The sequence below is a fragment of the Salvelinus fontinalis genome, chromosome 25, assembly GCF_029448725.1.
Source record: "Salvelinus fontinalis isolate EN_2023a chromosome 25, ASM2944872v1, whole genome shotgun sequence".
Lineage (NCBI taxonomy): Eukaryota > Metazoa > Chordata > Actinopteri > Salmoniformes > Salmonidae > Salvelinus > Salvelinus fontinalis.
In genome coordinates, this window is record NC_074689.1 from 42,736,330 (window position 1) to 42,763,350 (window position 27,021).

Here is a 27,021-nt window from a genome sequence, read left to right on the forward strand (position 1 = left end):
TAGAGAGAAACATCTAGTAACACAGCAGCATAGAGAGAAACATCTAGTAACACAGCAGCATAGAGAGAAACATCTAGTAACACAGCAGCATAGAGAGAAACATCTAGAAACACAGCAGCATAGAAACATCTAGTAACACAGCAGCATAGAGACATCTAGTAACACAGCAGCATAGAAACATCTAGTAACACAGCAGCATAGAAACATCTAGTAACACAGCAGCATAGAGAGAAACATCTAGTAACACAGCAGCATAGAGAGAAACATCTAGTAACACAGCAGCATAGAAACATCTAGTAACACAGCAGCATAGAGAGAAACATCTAGTAACACAGCAGCATAGAAACATCTAGTAACACAGCAGCATAGAGAGAAACATCTAGTAACACAGCAGCATAGAGAGAAACATCTAGTAACACAGCAGCATAAGAGAAACATCTAGTAACACAGCAGCATAGAGACATCTAGTTACACAGCAGCATAGAAACATCTAGTAACACAGCAGCATAGAGAGAAACATCTAGTAACACAGCAGCATAGAGAGAAACATCTAGTAACACAGCAGCATAGAAACATCTAGTAACACAGCAGCATAGAAACATCTAGTAACACAGCAGCATAGAAACATCTAGTAACACAGCAGCATAGAGAGAAACATCTAGTAACACAGCAGCATAGAAACATCTAGTAACACAGCAGCATAGAGAGAAACATCTAGTAACACAGCAGCATAGAGAGAAACATCTAGTAACACAGCAGCATAGAAACATCTAGTAACACAGCAGCATAGAGAGAAACATCTAGTAACACAGCAGCATAGAGAGAAACATCTAGTAACACAGCAGCATAGAGAGAAACATCTAGTAACACAGCAGCATAGAAACATCTAGTAACACAGCAGCATAGAAACATCTAGTAACACAGCAGCATAGAAACATCTAGTAACACAGCAGCATAGAGAGAAACATCTAGTAACACAGCAGCATAGAAACATCTAGTAACACAGCAGCATAGAGAGAAACATCTAGTAACACAGCAGCATAGAGAGAAACATCTAGTAACACAGCAGCATAGAGAGAAACATCTAGTAACACAGCAGCATAGAGAGAAACATCTAGTAACACAGCAGCATAGAGAGAAACATCTAGTAACACAGCAGCATAGAAACATCTAGTAACACAGCAGCATAGAGAGAAACATCTAGTAACACAGCAGCATAGAGAGAAACATCTAGTTACACAGCAGCATAGAGAGAGACATCTAGTTACACAGCAGCATAGAGAGAAACATCTAGTAACACAGCAGCATAGAGAGAAACATCTAGTTACACAGCAGCATAGAGAGAAACATCTAGTAACACAGCAGCATAGAGAGAAACATCTAGTAACACAGCAGCATAGAGAGAGACATCTAGTTACACAGCAGCATAGAGAGAAACATCTAGTTACACAGCAGCATAGAAACATCTAGTTACACAGCAGCATAGAGAGAAACATCTAGTAACACAGCAGCATAGAGAGAAACATCTAGTAACACAGCAGCATAGAGAGAAACATCTAGTTACACAGCAGCATAGAGACATCTAGTAACACAGCAGCATAGAGAGAAACATCTAGTAACACAGCAGCATAGAAACATCTAGTAACACAGCAGCATAGAGAGAAACATCTAGTAACACAGCAGCATAGAAACATCTAGTAACACAGCAGCATAGAGAGAAACATCTAGTAACACAGCAGCATAGAGAGAAACATCTAGTAACACAGCAGCATAAAGAGAAACATCTAGTAACACAGCAGCATAGAGACATCTAGTTACACAGCAGCATAGAAACATCTAGTAACACAGCAGCATAGAGAGAAACATCTAGTAACACAGCAGCATAGAGAGAAACATCTAGTTACACAGCAGCATAGAGAGAAACATCTAGTAACACAGCAGCATAGAGAGAAACATCTAGTAACACAGCAGCATAGAGAGAAACATCTAGTAACACAGCAGCATAGAGAGAAACATCTAGTAACACAGCAGCATAGAAACATCTAGTAACACAGCAGCATAGAGACATCTAGTAACACAGCAGCATAGAAACATCTAGTAACACAGCAGCATAGAAACATCTAGTAACACAGCAGCATAGAGAGAAACATCTAGTAACACAGCAGCATAGAGAGAAACATCTAGTAACACAGCAGCATAGAAACATCTAGTAACACAGCAGCATAGAGAGAAACATCTAGTAACACAGCAGCATAGAAACATCTAGTAACACAGCAGCATAGAGAGAAACATCTAGTAACACAGCAGCATAGAGAGAAACATCTAGTAACACAGCAGCATAAAGAGAAACATCTAGTAACACAGCAGCATAGAGACATCTAGTTACACAGCAGCATAGAAACATCTAGTAACACAGCAGCATAGAGAGAAACATCTAGTAACACAGCAGCATAGAGAGAAACATCTAGTAACACAGCAGCATAGAAACATCTAGTAACACAGCAGCATAGAAACATCTAGTAACACAGCAGCATAGAAACATCTAGTAACACAGCAGCATAGAGAGAAACATCTAGTAACACAGCAGCATAGAAACATCTAGTAACACAGCAGCATAGAGAGAAACATCTAGTAACACAGCAGCATAGAGAGAAACATCTAGTAACACAGCAGCATAGAAACATCTAGTAACACAGCAGCATAGAGAGAAACATCTAGTAACACAGCAGCATAGAGAGAAACATCTAGTAACACAGCAGCATAGAGAGAAACATCTAGTAACACAGCAGCATAGAAACATCTAGTAACACAGCAGCATAGAAACATCTAGTAACACAGCAGCATAGAAACATCTAGTAACACAGCAGCATAGAGAGAAACATCTAGTAACACAGCAGCATAGAAACATCTAGTAACACAGCAGCATAGAGAGAAACATCTAGTAACACAGCAGCATAGAGAGAAACATCTAGTAACACAGCAGCATAGAGAGAAACATCTAGTAACACAGCAGCATAGAGAGAAACATCTAGTAACACAGCAGCATAGAGAGAAACATCTAGTAACACAGCAGCATAGAAACATCTAGTAACACAGCAGCATAGAGAGAAACATCTAGTAACACAGCAGCATAGAGAGAAACATCTAGTTACACAGCAGCATAGAGAGAGACATCTAGTTACACAGCAGCATAGAGAGAAACATCTAGTAACACAGCAGCATAGAGAGAAACATCTAGTTACACAGCAGCATAGAGAGAAACATCTAGTAACACAGCAGCATAGAGAGAAACATCTAGTAACACAGCAGCATAGAGAGAGACATCTAGTTACACAGCAGGATAGAGAGAAACATCTAGTTACACAGCAGCATAGAAACATCTAGTTACACAGCAGCATAGAGAGAAACATCTAGTAACACAGCAGCATAGAGAGAAACATCTAGTAACACAGCAGCATAGAGAGAAACATCTAGTTACACAGCAGCATAGAGACATCTAGTAACACAGCAGCATAGAGAGAAACATCTAGTAACACAGCAGCATAGAAACATCTAGTAACACAGCAGCATAGAGAGAAACATCTAGTAACACAGCAGCATAGAAACATCTAGTAACACAGCAGCATAGAGAGAAACATCTAGTAACACAGCAGCATAGAGAGAAACATCTAGTAACACAGCAGCATAAAGAGAAACATCTAGTAACACAGCAGCATAGAAACATCTAGTAACACAGCAGCATAGAGACATCTAGTTACACAGCAGCATAGAAACATCTAGTAACACAGCAGCATAGAGAGAAACATCTAGTAACACAGCAGCATAGAGAGAAACATCTAGTAACACAGCAGCATAGAAACATCTAGTAACACAGCAGTATAGAAACATCTAGTAACACAGCAGCATAGAAACATCTAGTAACACAGCAGCATAGAGAGAAACATCTAGTAACACAGCAGCATAGAAACATCTAGTAACACAGCAGCATAGAGAGAAACATCTAGTAACACAGCAGCATAGAGAGAAACATCTAGTAACACAGCAGCATAGAGAGAAACATCTAGTAACACAGCAGCATAGAGAGAAACATCTAGTAACACAGCAGCATAGAGAGAAACATCTAGTAACACAGCAGCATAGAAACATCTAGTAACACAGCAGCATAGAAACATCTAGTAACACAGCAGCATAGAAACATCTAGTAACACAGCAGCATAGAGAAAAACATCTAGTAACACAGCAGCATAGAGAGAAACATCTAGTAACACAGCAGCATAGAGAGAAACATCTAGTAACACAGCAGCATAGAGAGAAACATCTAGTAACACAGCAGCATAGAGAGAACATCTAGTAACACAGCAGCATAGAGAGAAACATCTAGTTACACAGCAGCATAGAGAGAGACATCTAGTTACACAGCAGCATAGAGAGAAACATCTAGTAACACAGCAGCATAGAGAGAAACATCTAGTTACACAGCAGCATAGAGAGAAACATCTAGTAACACAGCAGCATAGAGAGAAACATCTAGTAACACAGCAGCATAGAGAGAGACATCTAGTTACACAGCAGGATAGAGAGAAACATCTAGTTACACAGCAGCATAGAAACATCTAGTTACACAGCGGCATAGAGAGAAACATCTAGTTACACAGCAGCATAGAGAGAAACATCTAGTAACACAGCAGCATAGAGAGAAACATCTAGTAACACAGCAGCATAGAGAGAAACATCTAGTTACACAGCAGCATAGAGAGAAACATCTAGTTACACAGCAGCATAGAAACATCTAGTAACACAGCAGCATAGAAACATCTAGTAACACAGCAGCATAGAGAGAAACATCTAGTAACACAGCAGCATAGAAACATCTAGTAACACAGCAGCATAGAGACATCTAGTAACACAGCAGCATAGAGAGAAACATCTAGTAACACAGCAGCATAGAGAGAAACATCTAGTAACACAGCAGCATAGAGAGAAACATCTAGTAACACAGCAGCATAGAGAGAAACATCTAGTAACACAGCAGCATAGAGAGAAACATCTAGTAACACAGCAGCATAGAGAGAAACATCTAGTAACACAGCAGCATAGAAACATCTAGTAACACAGCAGCATAGAGACATCTAGTAACACAGCAGCATAGAGAGAAACATCTAGTAACACAGCAGCATAGAGAGAAACATCTAGTAACACAGCAGCATAGAGACATCTAGTAACACAGCAGCATAGAAACATCTAGTAACACAGCAGCATAGAGAGAAACATCTAGTAACACAGCAGCATAGAGAGAAACATCTAGTAACACAGCAGCATAGAGAGAAACATCTAGTAACACAGCAGCATAGAACCATCTAGTAACACAGCAGCATAGAGAGAAACATCTAGTAACACAGCAGCATAGAAACATCTAGTAACACAGCAGCATAGAGACATCTAGTAACACAGCAGCATAGAAACATCTAGTTACACAGCAGCATAGAGAGAAACATCTAGTAACACAGCAGCATAGAGAGAAACATCTAGTAACACAGCAGCATAGAAACATCTAGTAACACAGCAGCATAGAAACATCTAGTAACACAGCAGCATAGAGAGAGACATCTAGTTACACAGCAGGATAGAGAGAAACATCTAGTTACACAGCAGGATAGAAACATCTAGTAACACAGCAGCATAGAGAGAAACATCTAGTAACACAGCAGCATAGAGAGAAACATCTAGTAACACAGCAGCATAGAGAGAAACATCTAGTAACACAGCAGCATAGAGAGAAACATCTAGTAACACAGCAGCATAGAGAGAAACATCTAGTAACACAGCAGCATAGAGAGAAACATCTAGTAACACAGCAGCATAGAGACATCTAGTAACACAGCAGTATAGAGAGAAACATCTAGTAACACAGCAGCATAGAAACATCTAGTAACACAGCAGCATAGAAACATCTAGTAACACAGCAGCATAGAGAGAAACATCTAGTAACACAGCAGCATAGAGAGAAACATCTAGTAACACAGCAGCATAGAGAGAAACATCTAGTAACACAGCAGTATAGAAACATCTAGTTACACAGCAGCAAAGAAACATCTAGTTACACAGCAGCATAGAAACATCTAGTAACACAGCAGCATAGAAACATCTAGTAACACAGCAGCATAGAGAGAAACATCTAGTAACACAGCAGCATAGAGAGAAACATCTAGTTACACAGCAGCATAGAAACATTTAGTAACACAGCAGCATAGAGAGAAACATCTAGTTACACAGCAGCATAGAAACATCTAGTAACACAGCAGCATAGAGAGAAACATCTAGTAACACAGCAGCATAGAAACATCTAGTAACACAGCAGCATAGAGAGAAACATCTAGTAACACAGCAGCATAGAGAGAAACATCTAGTAACACAGCAGCATAGAGAGAAACATCTAGTAACACAGCAGCATAGAGAGAAACATCTAGTTACACAGCAGGATAGAGAGAAACATCTAGTAACACAGCAGCATAGAGAGAAACATCTAGTTACACAGCAGCATAGAGAGAAACATCTAGTAACACAGCAGCATAGAGAGAAACATCTAGTTACACAGCAGCATAGAAACATCTAGTAACACAGCAGCATAGAGAGAAACATCTAGTAACACAGCAGCATAGAGACATCTAGTAACACAGCAGCATAGAGAGAAACATCTAGTAACACAGCAGCATAGAGAGAAACATCTAGTAACACAGCAGCTTAGAGAGAAACATCTAGTAACACAGCAGCATAGAGAGAAACATCTAGTAACACAGCAGCATAGAGAGAAACATCTAGTAACACAGCAGCATAGAGAGAAACATCTAGTAACACAGCAGCATAGAGAGAAACATCTAGTTACACAGCAGCATAGAAACATCTAGTAACACAGCAGCATAGAAACATCTAGTAACACAGCAGCATAGAGAGAAACATCTAGTAACACAGCAGCATAGAGAGAAACATCTAGTAACACAGCAGCATAGAGACATCTAGTAACACAGCAGCATAGAGAGAAACATCTAGTAACACAGCAGCATAGAGACATCTAGTAACACAGCAGCATAGAGAGAAACATCTAGTAACACAGCAGCATAGAAACATCTAGTAACACAGCAGCATAGAAACATCTAGTAACACAGCAGCATAGAGAGAAACATCTAGTAACACAGCAGCATAGAGAGAAACATCTAGTAACACAGCAGCATAGAGAGAAACATCTAGTAACACAGCAGCATAGAAACATCTAGTTACACAGCAGCATAGAGAGAAACATCTAGTAACACAGCAGCATAGAAACATCTAGTTACACAGCAGCATAGAGACATCTAGTAACACAGCAGCATAGAGAGAAACATCTAGTAACACAGCAGCATAGAGAGAAACATCTAGTTACACAGCAGCATAGAAACATCTAGTAACACAGCAGCATAGAGACATCTAGTAACACAGCAGCATAGAGAGAAACATCTAGTAACACAGCAGCATAGAGAGAAACATCTAGTAACACAGCAGCATAGAGACATCTAGTAACACAGCAGCATAGAGAGAAACATCTAGTAACACAGCAGCATAGAGAGAAACATCTAGTTACACAGCAGCATAGAGAGAGACATCTAGTAACACAGCAGCATAGAGAGAAACATCTAGTAACACAGCAGCATAGAGAGAAACATCTAGTTACACAGCAGCATAGAGACATCTAGTAACACAGCAGCATAGAGAGAAACATCTAGTAACACAGCAGCATAGAGAGAAACATCTAGTAACACAGCAGCATAGAAACATCTAGTTACACAGCAGCATAGAAACATCTAGTTACACAGCAGCATAGAGAGAAACATCTAGTAACACAGCAGCATAGAGAGAAACATCTAGTAACACAGCAGCATAGAGAGAAACATCTAGTAACACAGCAGCATAGAGACATCAAGTAACACAGCAGCATAGAGAGAAACATCTAGTAACACAGCAGCATAGAAACATCTAGTAACACAGCAGCATAGAGAGAAACATCTAGTAACACAGCAGCATAGAAACATCTAGTAACACAGCAGCATAGAGAGAAACATCTAGTAACACAGCAGCATAGAGAGAAACATCTAGTAACACAGCAGCATAGAGAGAAACATCTAGTAACACAGCAGCATAGAAACATCTAGTAACACAGCAGCATAGAGACATCTAGTAACACAGCAGCATAGAGAGAAACATCTAGTAACACAGCAGCATAGAAACATCTAGTAACACAGCAGCATAGAGAGAGACATCTAGTAACACAGCAGCATAGAGAGAAACACCTAGTAACACAGCAGCATAGAAACATCTAGTTACACAGCAGCATAGAAACATCTAGTAACACAGCAGCATAGAAACATCTAGTAACACAGCAGCATAGAGAGAAACATCTAGTAACACAGCAGCATAGAGAGAAACATCTAGTAACACAGCAGCATAGAAACATCTAGTAACACAGCAGCATAGAGAGAAACATCTAGTAACACAGCAGCATAGAAACATCTAGTAACACAGCAGCATAGAGAGAAACATCTAGTAACACAGCAGCATAGAGAGAAACATCTAGTAACACAGCAGCATAGAAACATCTAGTAACACAGCAGCATAGAAACATCTAGTAACACAGCAGCATAAAGAGAAACATCTAGTAACACAGCAGCATAGAGACATCTAGTTACACAGCAGCATAGAAACATCTAGTAACACAGCAGCATAGAGAGAAACATCTAGTAACACAGCAGCATAGAAACATCTAGTAACACAGCAGCATAGAGAGAAACATCTAGTAACACAGCAGCATAGAGAGAAACATCTAGTAACACAGCAGCATAGAGAGAAACATCTAGTAACACAGCAGCATAGAAACATCTAGTAACACAGCAGCATAGAGAGAAACATCTAGTAACACAGCAGCATAGAAACATCTAGTAACACAGCAGCATAGAGAGAAACATCTAGTAACACAGCAGCATAGAGAGAAACATCTAGTTACACAGCAGCATAGAGAGAGACATCTAGTTACACAGCAGCATAGAGAGAAACATCTAGTAACACAGCAGCATAGAGAGAAACATCTAGTTACACAGCAGCATAGAGAGAAACATCTAGTAACACAGCAGCATAGAGAGAAACATCTAGTAACACAGCAGCATAGAGAGAGACATCTAGTTACACAGCAGGATAGAGAGAAACATCTAGTTACACAGCAGCATAGAAACATCTAGTTACACAGCAGCATAGAGAGAAACATCTAGTTACACAGCAGCATAGAAACATCTAGTAACACAGCAGCATAGAGAGAAACATCTAGTAACACAGCAGCATAGAGAGAAACATCTAGTAACACAGCAGCATAGAAACATCTAGTAACACAACAGCATAGAGAGAAACATCTAGTAACACAGCAGCATGGAAACATCTAGTAACACAGCAGCATAGAGAGAAACATCTAGTAACACAACAGCATAGAGAGAAACATCTAGTAACACAGCAGCATAGAGAGAAACATCTAGTAACACAGCAGCATAGAAACATCTAGTAACACAGCAGCATGCAGAAAAAATGCAGAAAAAGAAGCCAGTGCACAGTAGCAGGAAACAGCAGCCGGATGAGATGGCAGACCCGGTGGGCTTAAATAGAGAGCCAATATGGTCGGGGTGATTGTTACTAGCCTCTAATGGATGCCTTCTCAGCGGATGCATCAGCCTTAGGCAGGGCACTCGGGTTTCCCTCCGGCATGTCTTGCCATAGATTTTCAGGTCGATTTTAGTCAAAACTTTAACTCGACCACTCAGAAACATTTACTGTCTACTTGGTCAGCAACTCCAGTGGAGATTTGGCCTTGTGTTTTAGGTTATTGTCCCGCTGAAAGGTAAATTCATCTCCAAGTTTCTGGTGGAAAGCAAACTGAACCAGGTTTTCCTCTCTGATTTTACCTGTGCTCAACTCCATTCAGGTTCTTTTTTATCCTGATAAGCTCCCCATTCCTTTAACGATTACAAGCCATAGCATTATGTGGCCACCACTATGCTTGACAATTTGGAGAGTGGTACTCAGTAATGTGCCTTACTGAATGTGCTCCATAACACTTTGTCTTCAGCAAAATGAAACATGGCGGTGTTCGCTTAGCAATCTCACTGGAATATAGACCTCCATTCCTGTCATTATTGAAAGAGATTGTGATATCTCAAAGTAGGGTCTACTTAATGTATTTTTATTTATTTTTTTATTTATTTTACGGGGTTTGTTTAAATCAAATCAAATTGTATTTGTCACATACACATGGTTAGCAGATGTTAATGCGAGTGTAGCGAAATGCTTGTGCTTCTAGTTCCGACAATGCAGTAATAACCAACGAGTAATCTAACCTAACAATTCCACAACTACTACCTTATAAACACAAGTGTAAAGGGATAAAGAATATGTACATAAAGATATATGAATGAGTGATGGTACAGAACGGCATAGGCAAGATGCAGTATATGGTATAGAGTACAGTATATACATATGAGATGAGTAATGTAGGGTATGTAAACATAAAGTGGCATAGTTTAAAGTGGCTAGTGATACATGTATTACATAAAGATGGCAAGATGCAGTAGATGATATAGAGTACAGTATATACATATACATATGAGATGAGTAATGTAGGGTATGTAAACATGATATAAAGTGTTATTGTTTAAAGTGACTAGTGATACATTACATCAAGATGCAGTAGATGGTATCAAGTACAGTATATACATATGAGATGAGTAATGTAGGGTATGTAAACAAAGTGGCATAGTTTAAGTATCCCCTACCTTAGGAAATATTTCAGGGGCTCTATGCAACGCCCTTAAACAATTCCTTTAGGTAAGGGACAATAAGGTAAACCTTTAAGATGTTTTATGCAACCGGGCCATGCATGAGTTATGAAAGATGCAATTAACCATTATGCGCTTCCTCAGAGTTACAGTGCCATCTGCTGGTGAAAGCTGGAATACTTTGTCGAATCAGCACCAAGTGTATTTATCCAGTTTCTCTAGTGAATGACATGTTGAAACTGCCACTTGCTAACTGAAGCATTCATTTACTTGTCTTCTGAGATTTCATCATTCTGTTCCATCCACATTGTCGCTCCGCCCGCGGTCCATGCTTCGTAGCGCAACATCAGCACTGCTGAGGACCAGCATTGAGATTCGCACTGTTCGCTCGGTGCCGAGGGTCTGCCGGTTTCTACAGTCGCTGCTGCGCTGTCCGACCCAAAACAGGTCGTTATCTCTGTCGGTCTGCTTGTGGAAGAAGAAGAAAAGTCTTTGGCTGGAGCTTTCCGAAGGACACAAAATGAGTGGCAATATTGAAGAAATCCTCGCCCCACTGAGGCTGGCAGTGAAAGAACAGGTAAATTGCCTTTTAAATCCACGGGAATTAAGCTAAAACCGTATTTTATCCACTCCAAAGATCCCCACATCATCCATGCATTCATTAGTTATCTCCCAGAAGTGACAGCTCAAACAAAGCTGCTGTAGCTGTTTATTTTGCAGGCTAACATTTCCATACAACGTTAGCAGAGATCTTTGAATGTAGCATAGCCATGTAGCTCACTAACCGGTCGCCCCATAGCTACCGGTAGCTAGCATGCTAACTGATTATTTCATTTTTTTGCCTATTAGTTGGAGATCTGTAGAGCAGATTTATGGAAGCAGTAAATAACTGATTTAATAGAGCTATATTGTGTTGACAGTTATACCAGCTAGCTTGGATATGATTTCATAAATAATTGTGTTAACATCCATGCCTGCGCCCTGCGACTCATTTCCCCCCATGCCACGTTTCAGCCCAGAGCTGATTCACACGGATATTTGGGTGACAGTGTTTCCCCTAGTATTATTTCTGTTGCGGCGTGTCAAAGTTAGCGTTGAGAGGGACGAGGTAGTGGCAAGCCAATTGTGAGGTCTCCGACCAAAGCTTTTAAAGGCCCTCCTCTTGGCCACAAAGATACCACGGGGCTGTTTTAATGCAAATTTCCTGCAATTATGCACATGTTGTCATGGGACTGAGAGAAAATGTGCAGTTTCAAAAGCTATTTCCTGTAATTAGACATTTTTCCTTGGTTGATGCCGAGTTCTTACTCTGAGTGACTTAAACATTATAACAAAATCAATGGGGTCCCCATGACATTTTCGGAATAAAAAATTATGACTTGTCTAGTTTTTATTGGTGATTGTGAGTTTGTATTTATGCCAAGTCAGCAGCTACTCTTCCTGGGGTCCATCAAAATGAAGGCAGTTATACATTTTTAAAAACATTACAATACATTCACAACACACTGTGTGCCCTCTGACCCCTACCACATATCTACAACACAAAATTCTTGTGTACGTGTGTTTGAATGCATGTGTCTGCGCTTATGTTGTGTTGCTTTCACAGTCCCCGCTGTTTCATAATGTATTTTTATGTTTAAAACTAAAAATCTGATTCTACTGCTGCATCAGTTACCTGATGTGGAATAGAGTTCCATGTAGTCATGGCTCTATGTAGTACTGTGGAATAGAGTTCCATGTAGTCATGGCTCTATGTAGTACTGTGGAATAGAGTTCCATGGAGTCATGGCTCTATGTAGTACTGTGGAATAGAGTTCCATGTAGTCATGGCTCTATGTAGTACTGTGGAATAGAGTTCCATGTAGTCGTGGCTCTATGTAGTACTGTGGAATAGAGTTCCATGTAGTCATGGCTCTATGTAGTACTGTGGAATAGAGTTCCATGTAGTCATGGCTCTATGTAGTACTGTGGAATAGAGTTCCATGTAGTCATGGCTCTATGTAGTACTGTGGAATAGAGTTCCATGTAGTCATGGCTCTATGTAGTGATGTGGAATAGAGTTCCATGTAGTCATGGCTCTATGTAGTACTGTGGAATAGAGTTCCATGTAGTCATGGCTCTATGTAGTACTGTGGAATTGAGTTCCATGTAGTCATGGCTCTATGTAGTACTGTGGAATAGAGTTCCGTGTAGTCGTGGCTCTATGTAGTGCTGTGGAATAGAGTTCCATGTAGTCGTGGCTCTATGTAGTACTGTGGAATAGAGTTCCATGTAGTCGTGGCTCTATGTAGTACTGTGGAATAGAGTTCCATGTAGTCATGGCTCTATGTAGTACTGTGGAATAGAGTTCCATGTAGTCGTGGCTCTATGTAGTACTGTGGAATAGAGTTCCATGTAGTCGTGGCTCTATGTAGTACTGTGGAATAGAGTTCCATGTAGTCGTGGCTCTATGTAGTACTGTGGAATAGAGTTCCATGTAGTCATGGCTCTATGTAGTACTGTGGAATAGAGTTCCATGTAGTCATGGCTCTATGTAGTACTGTGGAATAGAGTTCCATGTAGTCATGGCTCTATGTAGTACTGTGGAATAGAGTTCCATGTAGTCATGGCTCTATGTAGTACTGTGGAATAGAGTTCCATGTAGTCATGGCTCTATGTAGTACTGTGGAATAGAGTTCCATGTAGTCATGGCTCTATGTAGTACTGTGGAATAGAGTTCCATGTAGTCATGGCTCTATGTAGTACTGTGGAATAGAGTTCCATGTAGTCATGGCTCTATGTAGTACTGTGGAATAGAGTTCCATGTAGTCATGGCTCTATGTAGTACTGTGGAATAGAGTTCCATGTAGTCATGGCTCTATGTAGTACTGTAGAATAGAGTTCCATGTAGTCATGGCTCTATGTAGTACTGTGGAATAGAGTTCCATGTAGTCGTGGCTCTATGTAGTACTGTGGAATAGAGTTCCATGTAGTCGTGGCTCTATGTAGTACTGTGGAATAGAGTTCCATGTAGTCGTGGCTCTATGTAGTACTGTGGAATAGAGTTCCATGTAGTCGTGGCTCTATCTAGTACTGTGGAATAGAGTTCCATGTAGTCGTGGCTCTATCTAGTACTGTGGAATAGAGTTCCATGTAGTCGTGGCTCTATCTAGTACTGTGGAATAGAGTTCCATGTAGTCGTGGCTCTATGTAGTACTGTGGAATAGAGTTCCATGTAGTCATGGCTCTATGTAGTACTGTGGAATAGAGTTCCATGTAGTCATGGCTCTATGTAGTACTGTGGAATAGAGTTCCATGTAGTCATGGCTCTATGTAGTACTGTGGAATAGAGTTCCATGTAGTCATGGCTCTATGTAGTACTGTGGAATAGAGTTCCATGTAGTCATGGCTCTATGTAGTACTGTGGAATAGAGTTCCATGTAGTCATGGCTCTATGTAGTACTGTGGAATAGAGTTCCATGTAGTCATGGCTCTATGTAGTACTGTGGAATAGAGTTCCATGTAGTCATGGCTCTATGTAGTACTGTGGAATAGAGTTCCATGTAGTCATGGCTCTATGTAGTACTGTGGAATAGAGTTCCATGTAGTCATGGCTCTATGTAGTACTGTGGAATAGAGTTCCGTGTAGTCATGGCTCTATGTAGTACTGTGGAATAGAGTTCCGTGTAGTCATGGCTCTGTGTAGTACTGTGGAATAGAGTTCCGTGTAGTCATGGCTCTGTGTAGTACTGTGGAATAGAGTTCCGTGTAGTCATGGCTCTGTGTAGTACTGTGGAATAGAGTTCCGTGTAGTCATGGCTCTGTGTAGTACTGTGGAATAGAGTTCCGTGTAGTCATGGCTCTGTGTAGTACTGTGGAATAGAGTTCCGTGTAGTCATGGCTCTGTGTAGTACTGTGGAATAGAGTTCCGTGTAGTCATGGCTCTGTGTAGTACTGTGGAATAGAGTTCCGTGTAGTCATGGCTCTGTGTAGTACTGTGGAATAGAGTTCCGTGTAGTCATGGCTCTGTGTAGTACTGTGGAATAGAGTTCCGTGTAGTCATGGCTCTGTGTAGTACTGTGGAATAGAGTTCCGTGTAGTCATGGCTCTATGTAGTACTGTGGAATAGAGTTCCGTGTAGTCATGGCTCTATGTAGTACTGTGGAATAGAGTTCCGTGTAGTCCTGGCTCTATGTAGTACTGTGGAATAGAGTTCCGTGTAGTCGTGGCTCTATGTAGTACTGTGGAATAGAGTTCCGTGTAGTCGTGGCTCTATGTAGTACTGTGGAATAGAGTTCCGTGTAGTCGTGGCTCTATGTAGTACTGTGGAATAGAGTTCCGTGTAGTCGTGGCTCCATGTAGTACTGTGGAATAGAGTTCCGTGTAGTCGTGGCTCCATGTAGTACTGTGGAATAGAGTTCCGTGTAGTCGTGGCTCCATGTAGTACTGTGGAATAGAGTTCCATGTAGTCGTGGCTCCATGTAGTACTGTGGAATAGAGTTCCGTGTAGTCGTGGCTCTATGTAGTACTGTGGAATAGAGTTCCGTGTAGTCGTGGCTCTATGTAGTACTGTGGAATAGAGTTCCGTGTAGTCGTGGCTCTATGTAGTACTGTGGAATAGAGTTCCGTGTAGTCGTGGCTCTATGTAGTACTGTGGAATAGAGTTCCGTGTAGTCGTGGCTCTATGTAGTACTGTGGAATAGAGTTCCGTGTAGTCGTGGCTCTATGTAGTACTGTGGAATAGAGTTCCGTGTAGTCGTGGCTCTATGTAGTACTGTGGAATAGAGTTCCGTGTAGTCGTGGCTCTATGTAGTACTGTGGAATAGAGTTCCGTGTAGTCGTGGCTCTATGTAGTACTGTGGAATAGAGTTCCGTGTAGTCGTGGCTCTATGTAGTACTGTGGAATAGAGTTCCGTGTAGTCGTGGCTCTATGTAGTACTGTGGAATAGAGTTCCGTGTAGTCGTGGCTCTATGTTGTACTGTGGAATAGAGTTCCGTGTAGTCGTGGCTCTATGTAGTACTGTGGAATAGAGTTCCGTGTAGTCGTGGCTCTATGTAGTACTGTGGAATAGAGTTCCGTGTAGTCGTGGCTCTATGTAGTACTGTGGAATAGAGTTCCATGTAGTCATGGCTCTATGTAGTACTGTGGAATAGAGTTCCATGTAGTCATGGCTCTATGTAGTGCTGTGGAATAGAGTTCCGTGTAGTCGTGGCTCTATGTAGTACTGTGGAATAGAGTTCCGTGTAGTCGTGGCTCCATGTAGTGCTGTGGAATAGAGTTCCATGTAGTCGTGGCTCTATGTAGTGCTGTGGAATAGAGTTCCATGTAGTCATGGCTCTATGTAGTGCTGTGGAATAGAGTTCCATGTAGTCATGGCTCTATGTAGTACTGTGGAATAGAGTTCCATGTAGTCGTGGCTCTATGTAGTACTGTGGAATAGAGTTCCATGTAGTCGTGGCTCTATGTAGTACTGTGGAATAGAGTTCCATGTAGTCGTGGCTCTATGTAGTACTGTGGAATAGAGTTCCGTGTAGTCGTGGCTCTATGTAGTACTGTGGAATAGAGTTCCGTGTAGTCGTGGCTCTATGTAGTACTGTGGAATAGAGTTCCATGTAGTCGTGGCTCTATGTAGTACTGTGGAATAGAGTTCCATGTAGTCGTGGCTCTATGTAGTACTGTGGAATAGAGTTCCATGTAGTCGTGGCTCTATGTAGTGCTGTGGAATAGAGTTCCATGTAGTCACGGCTCTATGTAGTGCTGTGGAATAGAGTTCCATGTAGTCACGGCTCTATGTAGTACTGTGGAATAGAGTTCCATGTAGTCACGGCTCTATGTAGTACTGTGGAATAGAGTTCCGTGTAGTCGCGGCTCTATGTAGTACTGTGGAATAGAGTTCCGTGTAGTCGCGGCTCTATGTAGTACTGTGGAATAGAGTTCCGTGTAGTCGCGGCTCTATGTAGTACTGTGGAATAGAGTTCCGTGTAGTCGCGGCTCTGTGTAGTACTGTGGAATAGAGTTCCGTGTAGTCGTGGCTCTGTGTAGTACTGTGGAATAGAGTTCCGTGTAGTCGTGGCTCTGTGTAGTACTGTGGAATAGAGTTCCGTGTAGTCGTGGCTCTGTGTAGTACTGTGGAATAGAGTTCCGTGTAGTCATGGCTCTGTGTAGTACTGTGGAATAGAGTTCCGTGTAGTCGTGGCTCTGTGTAGTACTGTGGAATAGAGTTCCGTGTAGTCGTGGCTCTGTGTAGTACTGTGGAATAGAGTTCCGTGTAGTCGTGGCTCTGTGTAGTACTGTGGAATAGAGTTCCGTGTAGTCGTGGCTCTATGTAGTACTGTGGAATAGAGTTCCGTGTAGTCGTGGCTCTATGTAGTACTGTGGAATAGAGTTCCGTGTAGTCGTGGCTCTATGTAGTACTGTGGAATAGAGTTCCGTGTAGTCGTGGCTCTATGTAGTACTGTGGAATAGAGTTCCGTGTAGTCGTGGCTCTATGTAGTACTGTGGAATAGAGTTCCGTGTAGTCGTGGCTCTATGTAGTACTGTGGAATAGAGTTCCGTGTAGTCGTGGCTCTATGTAGTACTGTGGAATAGAGTTCCGTGTAGTCGTGGCTCTATGTAGTACTGTGGAATAGAGTTCCGTGTAGTCGTGGCTCCATGTAGTACTGTGGAATAGAGTTCCGTGTAGTCGTGGCTCCATGTAGTACTGTGGAATAGAGTTCCATGTAGTCGTGGCTCCATGTAGTACTGTGGAATAGAGTTCCATGTAGTCGTGGCTCCATGTAGTACTGTGGAATAGAGTTCCATGTAGTCGTGGCTCTATGTAGTACTGTGGAATAGAGTTCCGTGTAGTCGTGGCTCTATGTAGTACTGTGGAATAGAGTTCCGTGTAGTCGTGGCTCTATGTAGTACTGTGGAATAGAGTTCCGTGTAGTCGTGGCTCTATGTAGTACTGTGGAATAGAGTTCCGTGTAGTCGTGGCTCTATGTAGTACTGTGGAATAGAGTTCCGTGTAGTCGTGGCTCTATGTAGTACTGTGGAATAGAGTTCCGTGTAGTCGTGGCTCTATGTAGTACTGTGGAATAGAGTTCCGTGTAGTCGTGGCTCTATGTAGTACTGTGGAATAGAGTTCCATGTAGTCGTGGCTCCATGTAGTACTGTGGAATAGAGTTCCATGTAGTCGTGGCTCCATGTAGTACTGTGGAATAGAGTTCCATGTAGTCGTGGCTCCATGTAGTACTGTGGAATAGAGTTCCATGTAGTCGTGGCTCCATGTAGTACTGTGGAATAGAGTTCCGTGTAGTCGTGGCTCCATGTAGTACTGTGGAATAGAGTTCCGTGTAGTCGTGGCTCTATGTAGTACTGTGGAATAGAGTTCCGTGTAGTCGTGGCTCTATGTAGTACTGTGGAATAGAGTTCCGTGTAGTCGTGGCTCTATGTAGTACTGTGGAATAGAGTTCCGTGTAGTCGTGGCTCTATGTAGTACTGTGGAATAGAGTTCCGTGTAGTCGTGGCTCTATGTAGTACTGTGGAATAGAGTTCCGTGTAGTCGTGGCTCTATGTAGTACTGTGGAATAGAGTTCCGTGTAGTCGTGGCTCTATGTAGTACTGTGGAATAGAGTTCCGTGTAGTCGTGGCTCTATGTAGTACTGTGGAATAGAGTTCCGTGTAGTCGTGGCTCTATGTAGTACTGTGGAATAGAGTTCCGTGTAGTCGTGGCTCTATGTAGTACTGTGGAATAGAGTTCCGTGTAGTCGTGGCTCTATGTAGTACTGTGGAATAGAGTTCCGTGTAGTCGTGGCTCTATGTAGTACTGTGGAATAGAGTTCCATGTAGTCATGGCTCTATGTAGTACTGTGGAATAGAGTTCCATGTAGTCATGGCTCTATGTAGTACTGTGGAATAGAGTTCCATGTAGTCATGGCTCTATGTAGTACTGTGGAATAGAGTTCCATGTAGTCATGGCTCTATGTAGTGCTGTGGAATAGAGTTCCATGTAGTCATGGCTCTATGTAGTGCTGTGGAATAGAGTTCCATGTAGTCATGGCTCTATGTAGTGCTGTGGAATAGAGTTCCATGTAGTCATGGCTCTATGTAGTGCTGTGGAATAGAGTTCCATGTAGTCATGGCTCTATGTAGTGCTGTGGAATAGAGTTCCATGTAGTCGTGGCTCTATGTAGTGCTGTGGAATAGAGTTCCATGTAGTCGTGGCTCTATGTAGTGCTGTGGAATAGAGTTCCATGTAGTCGTGGCTCTATGTAGTGCTGTGGAATAGAGTTCCATGTAGTCGTGGCTCTATGTAGTGCTGTGGAATAGAGTTCCATGTAGTCGTGGCTCTATGTAGTACTGTGGAATAGAGTTCCATGTAGTCGTGGCTCTATGTAGTACTGTGGAATAGAGTTCCATGTAGTCGTGGCTCTATGTAGTACTGTGGAATAGAGTTCCATGTAGTCGCGGCTCTATGTAGTACTGTGGAATAGAGTTCCATGTAGTCGCGGCTCTATGTAGTACTGTGGAATAGAGTTCCATGTAGTCGCGGCTCTATGTAGTACTGTGGAATAGAGTTCCATGTAGTCGCGGCTCTATGTAGTACTGTGGAATAGAGTTCCATGTAGTCGCGGCTCTATGTAGTACTGTGGAATAGAGTTCCATGTAGTCGCGGCTCTATGTAGTACTGTGGAATAGAGTTCCATGTAGTCGCGGCTCTATGTAGTACTGTGGAATAGAGTTCCATGTAGTCGCGGCTCTATGTAGTACTGTGGAATAGAGTTCCATGTAGTCGCGGCTCTATGTAGTACTGTGGAATAGAGTTCCATGTAGTCGCGGCTCTATGTAGTACTGTGGAATAGAGTTCCATGGAGTCGTGGCTCTATGTAGTACTGTGGAATAGAGTTCCATGTAGTCATGGCTCTATGTAGTACTGTGGAATAGAGTTCCATGTAGTCATGGCTCTATGTAGTACTGTGGAATAGAGTTCCATGGAGTCATGGCTCTATGTAGTACTGTGGAATAGAGTTCCATGTAGTCATGGCTCTATGTAGTACTGTGGAATAGAGTTCCATGTAGTCATGGCTCTATGTAGTACTGTGGAATAGAGTTCCATGTAGTCATGGCTCTATGTGGTACTGTGGAATAGAGTTCCATGTAGTCATGGCTCTATGTGGTACTGTGGAATAGAGTTCCATGTAGTCATGGCTCTATGTAGTACTGTGGAATAGAGTTCCATGTAGTCATGGCTCTATGTAGTACTGTGTGCCTCCCATAGTCCGTTCTGGACTTGGGGACTGTGAAGAGACCTCTGCTGTAGAGGTCAACCGATTAATCGGAATGGCTGATTAATTAGGGCCGTTTTCATAACAATCGGGAAATGGTATTTTTGGACACTGATTTGGCCGATTAAAAAAAATATGTATATATATTATTAAAACAAAAAAGGTTTTGTTTTTGTTACACCTTTTTATTTAATCTTTATTTAACTAGGCAAGTCAGTTAAGAACAAATTATTTTTTTCAATGACGGCCTAGGAACGGTGGGTTAACAGGGAGTACAGGACGGTACTAAGCACGCACCCCTGAGGGGCCACTGTGTTGAGGATCTGTTAGAGCGTTATGAAATTGGAATGGGTCTAGGGTTTCTGGGATGATAGTTTTGTGAGCCATGACCAGCCTTTCAAAGCACTTCATGGCTACAGATGTGAGTGCTACGGGTCAGTAGTCCTTTAGGCAGGTTCCCTTGGTGTTCTTGGGCACAGGGACTGTGGTTGTCTGCTTGAAATATGTTGGTATTACAGACTCGGCCAGGGACAGGTTGAAAATGTCAGTGAAGACATTTGACAGTTGATCAGCGCATGCTCAGAGTACAAGTCCTGGTAATCCATTTGGCCCTGCGGCCTTGTGAATGATGCCCTGTTTAAAGGTCTTACTCAAATCGGCAAGCGTGATCACACAGTCGTCTAGAACAGCTGGTGCTCTCATCGATGCCTCTGTAACAGTTTAACTTTAGTCCGTCCCCTCGCCCCGACCCGGACGCGAACCAGGGACCCTCTGCACACATCAACAACAGTCACCCACGAAGCATCATTACCCATCGCTCCACAAAAGCGGCGGCCCTTGCAGAGCAAGGGGAACCACTACTTCAAGGTCTCAAGGCAAGTGACATCACCGATTTGAAAGGCTATTAGCGAGCACCACCGCTAACTAGATAGCCATTTCACATCCGTTACACCTCAATGTTGCTTGCCTTGAAGCGCGCATAGAAGTCATTTAGCTCGTCTGGTAGGCTCGTGTCACTGGGCAGCTCGCGGCTGTGCTTCCCTTTGTAGTCCGTTATCGTTTGCAAGCCCTGCCACATCCGACGAGCTAGAAGGAGTGTATTTAGTCTTAGAACTTACTGTTAGTTTCCATTAAAATGTTTAGCTCGAGGGGATTTAGTACTCCAGTTGGATTAGCTAGGTGGCATTCTGCCTTCCCCCTACAGTTCTCAGCCATTAGCTTCGCCCACGACGGCCTCATGTGAACTATAACCCCGACACTGTGTTTTAACTAGAGGTCGGCCGATTCATTAGGGCCGATTTCAAGTTTTCATAACAATCGGAAATCGGTCATTTTGGTCGCCGATTTTGCCGTTTTTTTATTTTTTTTTATTTATTATTATAATAATTTTTTTACACCTTTATTTAACTAGGCAAGTCAGTTAAGAACACATTCTTATTTTCAATGACGGCCTAGGATGATGATGGTGGGTTAACTGCCTTGTTCAGGGGCAGAACGACAGATTTTTACCTTGTCAGCTCGGGGATTCAATCTTGCAACCTTACAGTTAACTAGTCCAACGCTCTAACCACCTGATTACATTGCACTCCACGAGGAGCCTGCCTATTACGTGAATGCAGTAAGAAGCTAAGGTAAGTTACTAGTGTAACAGTATAACTTTAAACCGTCCCCTCGCCCCGACACGGGCGCGAACCAGGGACCTTCTGCACACATCAACAACGGTCACCCACGAAGCATCGTTACTCATCGCGCCACAAAGGCCGCGGCCCTTGCAGGGCAAGGGGCAACACTATATCTAGGTTTTCAGAGCAAGTGACGTAACTGATTGAAACGCTACTAGCGCGTACCCGCTAACTAGCTAGCCATTTCACATCCGTTACACTAGCTAGCATTAAACTTATCTTATAAAAAACAACAATCATTCATAATCACTAGTTAACTACACATGGTTGATGATATTACTAGTTTATCTAGTGTGTCCTGCGTTGCATATAATCGATGCGGTGCGTGTCGTTGCTCCGTGTACCTAACCATAAACATCAATGCCTTTCTTAAAATCAATACACAGAAGTATATATTTCTAAACCTGCATATTTATCTAAAAGAAATCCAGGTTAGCAGGTATTATTAACCAGGTGGAATTGTGTCACTTCTCTTGCGTTCATTGCACGCAGAGTCAGGGTATATGCAACAGTTTGGGCAGCCTGGCTCACTACGAACTAATTTGCCAGAATTTTACGTAATTATGACATAACATTGAAGGTTGTGCAATTTAACAGGAATATTTAGACTGATGGATGCCACCCGTTAGATAAAATACGGAACGGTTCCATATTTCACTGAAAGAATAAACGTTTTGTTTTCGAGATGATAGTTTTCGGATTCGACCATATTAATGACCAAAGGCTCGTATTTCTGTGTGTTATTATGTTATAATTAAGTCTATGATTTGATAGAGCAGTCTGACTGAGCGATGGTAGGCACCAGCAGGCTCGTAAGCATTCACTCAAACAGCACTTTCATGCGTTTTGCCAGCAGCTCTTCGCAATGCGCTGTTTATGACTTCAAGCCTATCAACTCCCGAGATTAGGCTGGTGTAACCGATGTCAAATGGCTAGCTAGTTAGCGGGGTGCGCACTAATAGCGTTTCAAACGTCACTTGCTCTGAGACTTGGAGTAGTTGTTCCCCTTGCTCTGCATGGGTAACGCTGCTTCGAGGGTGGCTGTTGTCGATGTGTTCCTGGTTCGAGCCCAGGTAGCGGCGAGGAGAGGGATGGAAGCTATACTGTTACACTGGCAATACTAAAGTGCCTATAAGAACATCCAATAGTCAAAGGTATATGAAATACAAAACGTATAGAGTGAAATAGTCCTATAATTCCTATAATAACTACAACCTAAAACTTCTTACCTGGGAATATTGAAGACTCATGTTAAAAGGAACCACCAGCTTTCATATGTTCTCATGTTCTGAGCAAGGAACTGAAACGTTAGCTTTCTTACATGGCACATATTGCACTTTTACTTTCTTCTCCAACACTTTGTTTTTGCATTATTTAAACCAAATTGAACATGTTTCATTATTTATTTGAGGCTAAATTGATTAAGTTAAAATATATTTAAAATAAGTGTTCATTCAGTATTGTTGTAATTGTCATTATTACAAATAAATAAATAAAAATCGACCGATTAATCGGTATCGGCTTTTTTTTGGTCCTCCAATAATCGGTATCGGAATCAGCATTGAAAAATCATAATCGGTTGACCTCTACTCTGCTGGCATGTCTTGTGGGGTATGCATGGGGGGACTGTGAAGAGACCTCTGGTGGCATGTCTTGTGGGGTATGCATGGGGGGACTGTGAAGAGACCTCTGGTGGCATGTCTTGTGGGGTATGCATGGGGGGACTGTGAAGAGACCTCTGGTGGCATGTCTTGTGGGGTATGCATGGGGGGACTGTGAAGAGACCTCTGGTGGCATGTCTTGTGGGGTATGCATGGGGGGACTGTGAAGAGACCTCTGGTGGCATGTCTTGTGGGGTATGCATGGGGTGTCTGAGCTGTGTGCCAGTAGTTTAAACAGACAGCTTGGTGCATTCAACATGTCAATACCGCTCATAAATAAAAGTAGTGATGAAGTCAACCTCTCCTCAACTTTGAGCCAGGAGAGATTGACATGCATATTATTAATATTAGCTATCTGTGTACATCCAAAGCCAGCCATGCTGCCCTGTTCTGAGCCAATTTCAATTTTCCTAAGTCACTCTTTGTGGCACCTGACCACACGACTGAACAGTAGTCCAGGTGCGACAAAACTAGGGCCTGTAGGACCTGCCTTGTTGATAGTGTTGTTAAGAAGGTAGAAACTAGGGCCTGTAGGACCTGCCTTGTTGATAGTGTTGTTAAGAAGGTAGAAACTAGGGCCTGTAGGACCTGCCTTGTTGATAGTGTTGTTAAGAAGGTAGAAACTAGGGCCTGTAGGACCTGCCTTGTTGATAGTGTTGTTAAGAAGGTAGAAACTAGGGCCTGTAGGACCTGCCTTGTTGATAGTGTTGTTAAGAAGGTAGAAACTAGGGCCTGTAGGACCTGCCTTGTTGATAGTGTTGTTAAGAAGGTAGAAACTAGGGCCTGTAGGACCTGCCTTGTTGATAGTGTTGTTAAGAAGGTAGAAACTAGGGCCTGTAGGACCTGCCTTGTTGATGGTGTTGTTAAGAAGGTAGAAACTAGGGCCTGTAGGACCTGCCTTGTTGATAGTGTTGTTAAGAAGGTAGAAACTAGGGCCTGTAGGACCTGCCTTGTTAATAGTGTTGTTAAGAAGGTAGAAACTAGGGCCTGTAGGACCTGCCTTGTTAATAGTGTTGTTAAGAAGGTAGAAACTAGGGCCTGTAGGACCTGCCTTGTTGATAGTGTTGTTAAGAAGGTAGAAACTAGGGCCTGTAGGACCTGCCTTGTTGATAGTGTTGTTAAGAAGGTAGAAACTAGGGCCTGTAGGACCTGCCTTGTTGATAGTGTTGTTAAGAAGGTAGAAACTAGGGCCTGTAGGACCTGCCTTGTTGATAGTGTTGTTAAGAAGGTAGAAACTAGGGCCTGTAGGACCTGCCTTGTTGATAGTGTTGTTAAGAAGGTAGAAACTAGGGCCTGTAGGACCTGCCTTGTTGATAGTGTTGTTAAGAAGGTAGAAACTAGGGCCTGTAGGACCTGTCTTGTTGATAGTGTTGTTAAGAAGGTAGAAACTAGGGCCTGTAGGACCTGCCTTGTTGATAGTGTTGTTAAGAAGGTAGAAACTAGGGCCTGTAGGACCTGCCTTGTTGATAGTGTTGTTAAGAAGGTAGAAACTAGGGCCTGTAGGACCTGCCTTGTTGATAGTGTTGTTAAGAAGGTAGAAACTAGGGCCTGTAGGACCTGCCTTGTTGATAGTGTTGTTAAGAAGGTAGAAACTAGGGCCTGTAGGACCTGCCTTGTTGATAGTGTTGTTAAAAAGGTAGAGCAGCGCTTTATTATGGACAGACTGCTCCCCATCCTAGCTACTGTTGTATCAATATGTTTTGATGTTGACAGTTTACAATCCAGGGTTACTTCAAGTAGTTCTTGCTCAATTACCACATTATTCATTACAATGTTTAGTGAGGTTTAGGGTTTAGTGAATGATTTGCCCCAAATGCAATGGTTTTTAGAAATATTTAGGACTAATTTATTCCTTGCCACCCACTCTGAAACTAACTGCAGCTCTTTGTTGAGTGTTGCAGTCATTTCAGTCGCTGTAGTAGCTGACGTGTTTAGTGTTGAGTTATCCGCGTACATAGACACATTGGCTCTACTCAATGCATGTCGTTACTAAAGATTGAATTAAGTAAGGGGCCTAGACAGCTGCCCAGCTCCCTTTTTCTACAGACTTTTTCTATCTGGTTTTAGTTGTTTTAAATTTATACTGAAAATTATTTACCATCCTGAAAATGTTGTGTGTGTGTACAGTACCAGTCAAAAGTTTGGACACCTACCCATTCAATGGTTTTTCTTTATTTTTATTATTTTATACATGGTAGACCAATAATGAAGACATCAAATCTATGAAATAACAAATATGGAAGCATGTAGTCAACAAATCAAAATCTATTTTTCAAAGTATCCACCATTTGCCTTGATGACAGCTTTGCACACTCTTGGCATTCTCTCAACCAGCTTCATGAGGTAGTCACCTGGAATGCATTTCAATTAAAAGGTGTGCCTTGTTAAAAGTTAATTTGTGGAATTTCTTCCCTTAATGCGTTTTGAGCCAATCAGTTGTTTTGTGACCAGGTAGGGGTGGCATACAGTAGATGGTAGGGCTGGGCAATATGGCCAAAATATTATATCACGGTATAATTTTATTTTATTTTATGGAAGGTATTTGTTGTTTTTGAATAATAAACGCTCTACATTTGCTTTAAGAGTAGTGAGTGATCCTAGGGTGGCAACACAGACTCATTAAAATTAGAATGTCTCTCCATTCTGATTCTTTTATACTGTTCAACTCAACTTCAACCTAAACAAAGTTCAGCACTTTTATAGTTTCTGTATTTCCACTCAATTGCAGTGGTGGAAAAAGTACCCAATTGTCATACTTGAGTAAAAGTGAAGATACCTTAATAGAAAAGTGAAAGTCACCGAGTCAAATACTACTTGAGTAGAAGTCCTAAAGTGTTTGGTTTTAGATATATTTAAGTATAATTGATCAAATATACTTAAGTATCAGATCATTTCAAATTCCTTATATTAAGCAAACCAGGTGGCACAATTTTATTTTTATTTACAGATAGCCAGGGGCTCCAACTCTCAAGACATGATTTACAAACAAAGCATTTGTGTTTAGTGAGTCCTCCAGATCAGAGACAGTAGGGATGACCAGGGATGTTCTCTGTTTAGTGAGTCCTCCAGATCAGAGGCAGTAGGGATGACCAGGGATGTTCTCTGTTTAGTGAGTCCTCCAGATCAGAGGCAGTAGGGATGACCAGGGATGTTCTCTGTTTAGTTAGTCCTCCAGATCAGAGGCAGTAGGAATGACCAGGGATGTTCTCTGTTTAGTGAGTCCTCCAGATCAGAGACAGTAGGGATGACCAGGGATGTTCTCTGTTTAGTTAGTCCTCCAGATCAGAGGCAGTAGGAATGACCAGGGATGTTCTCTGTTTAGTGAGTCCTCCAGATCAGAGGCAGTAGGGGTGACCAGAGATGTTCTCTGTTTAGTGAGTCCTCCAGATCAGAGGCAGTAGGGGTGACCAGGGATGTTCTCTGTTTAGTGAGTCCTCCAGATCAGAGGCAGTAGGGATGACCAGGGATGTTCTCTGTTTAGTGAGTCCTCCAGATCAGAGGCAGTAGGGGTGACCAGGGATGTTCTCTGTTTAGTTAGTCCTCCAGATCAGAGGCAGTAGGGATAACCAGGGATGTTCTCTGTTCAGT

The 27,021-nt window shown here is 42.1% G+C and overlaps 1 protein-coding gene across 1 annotated transcript in view; it reads left to right on the plus strand.

Moving 5' to 3' along the window:
- Positions 1–11,114: 11,114 nt before the first annotated feature.
- gars1 (glycyl-tRNA synthetase 1) overlaps positions 11,115–27,021 on the plus strand; it is a 39,569-nt gene continuing 23,662 nt past the window's right edge. The window contains exon 1 of the mRNA XM_055882227.1: positions 11,115–11,421. Coding sequence (XP_055738202.1) covers positions 11,173–11,421 — 249 coding nt within the window. The 5' untranslated portion in view covers positions 11,115–11,172. The remainder of the gene's footprint in view (positions 11,422–27,021) is intronic.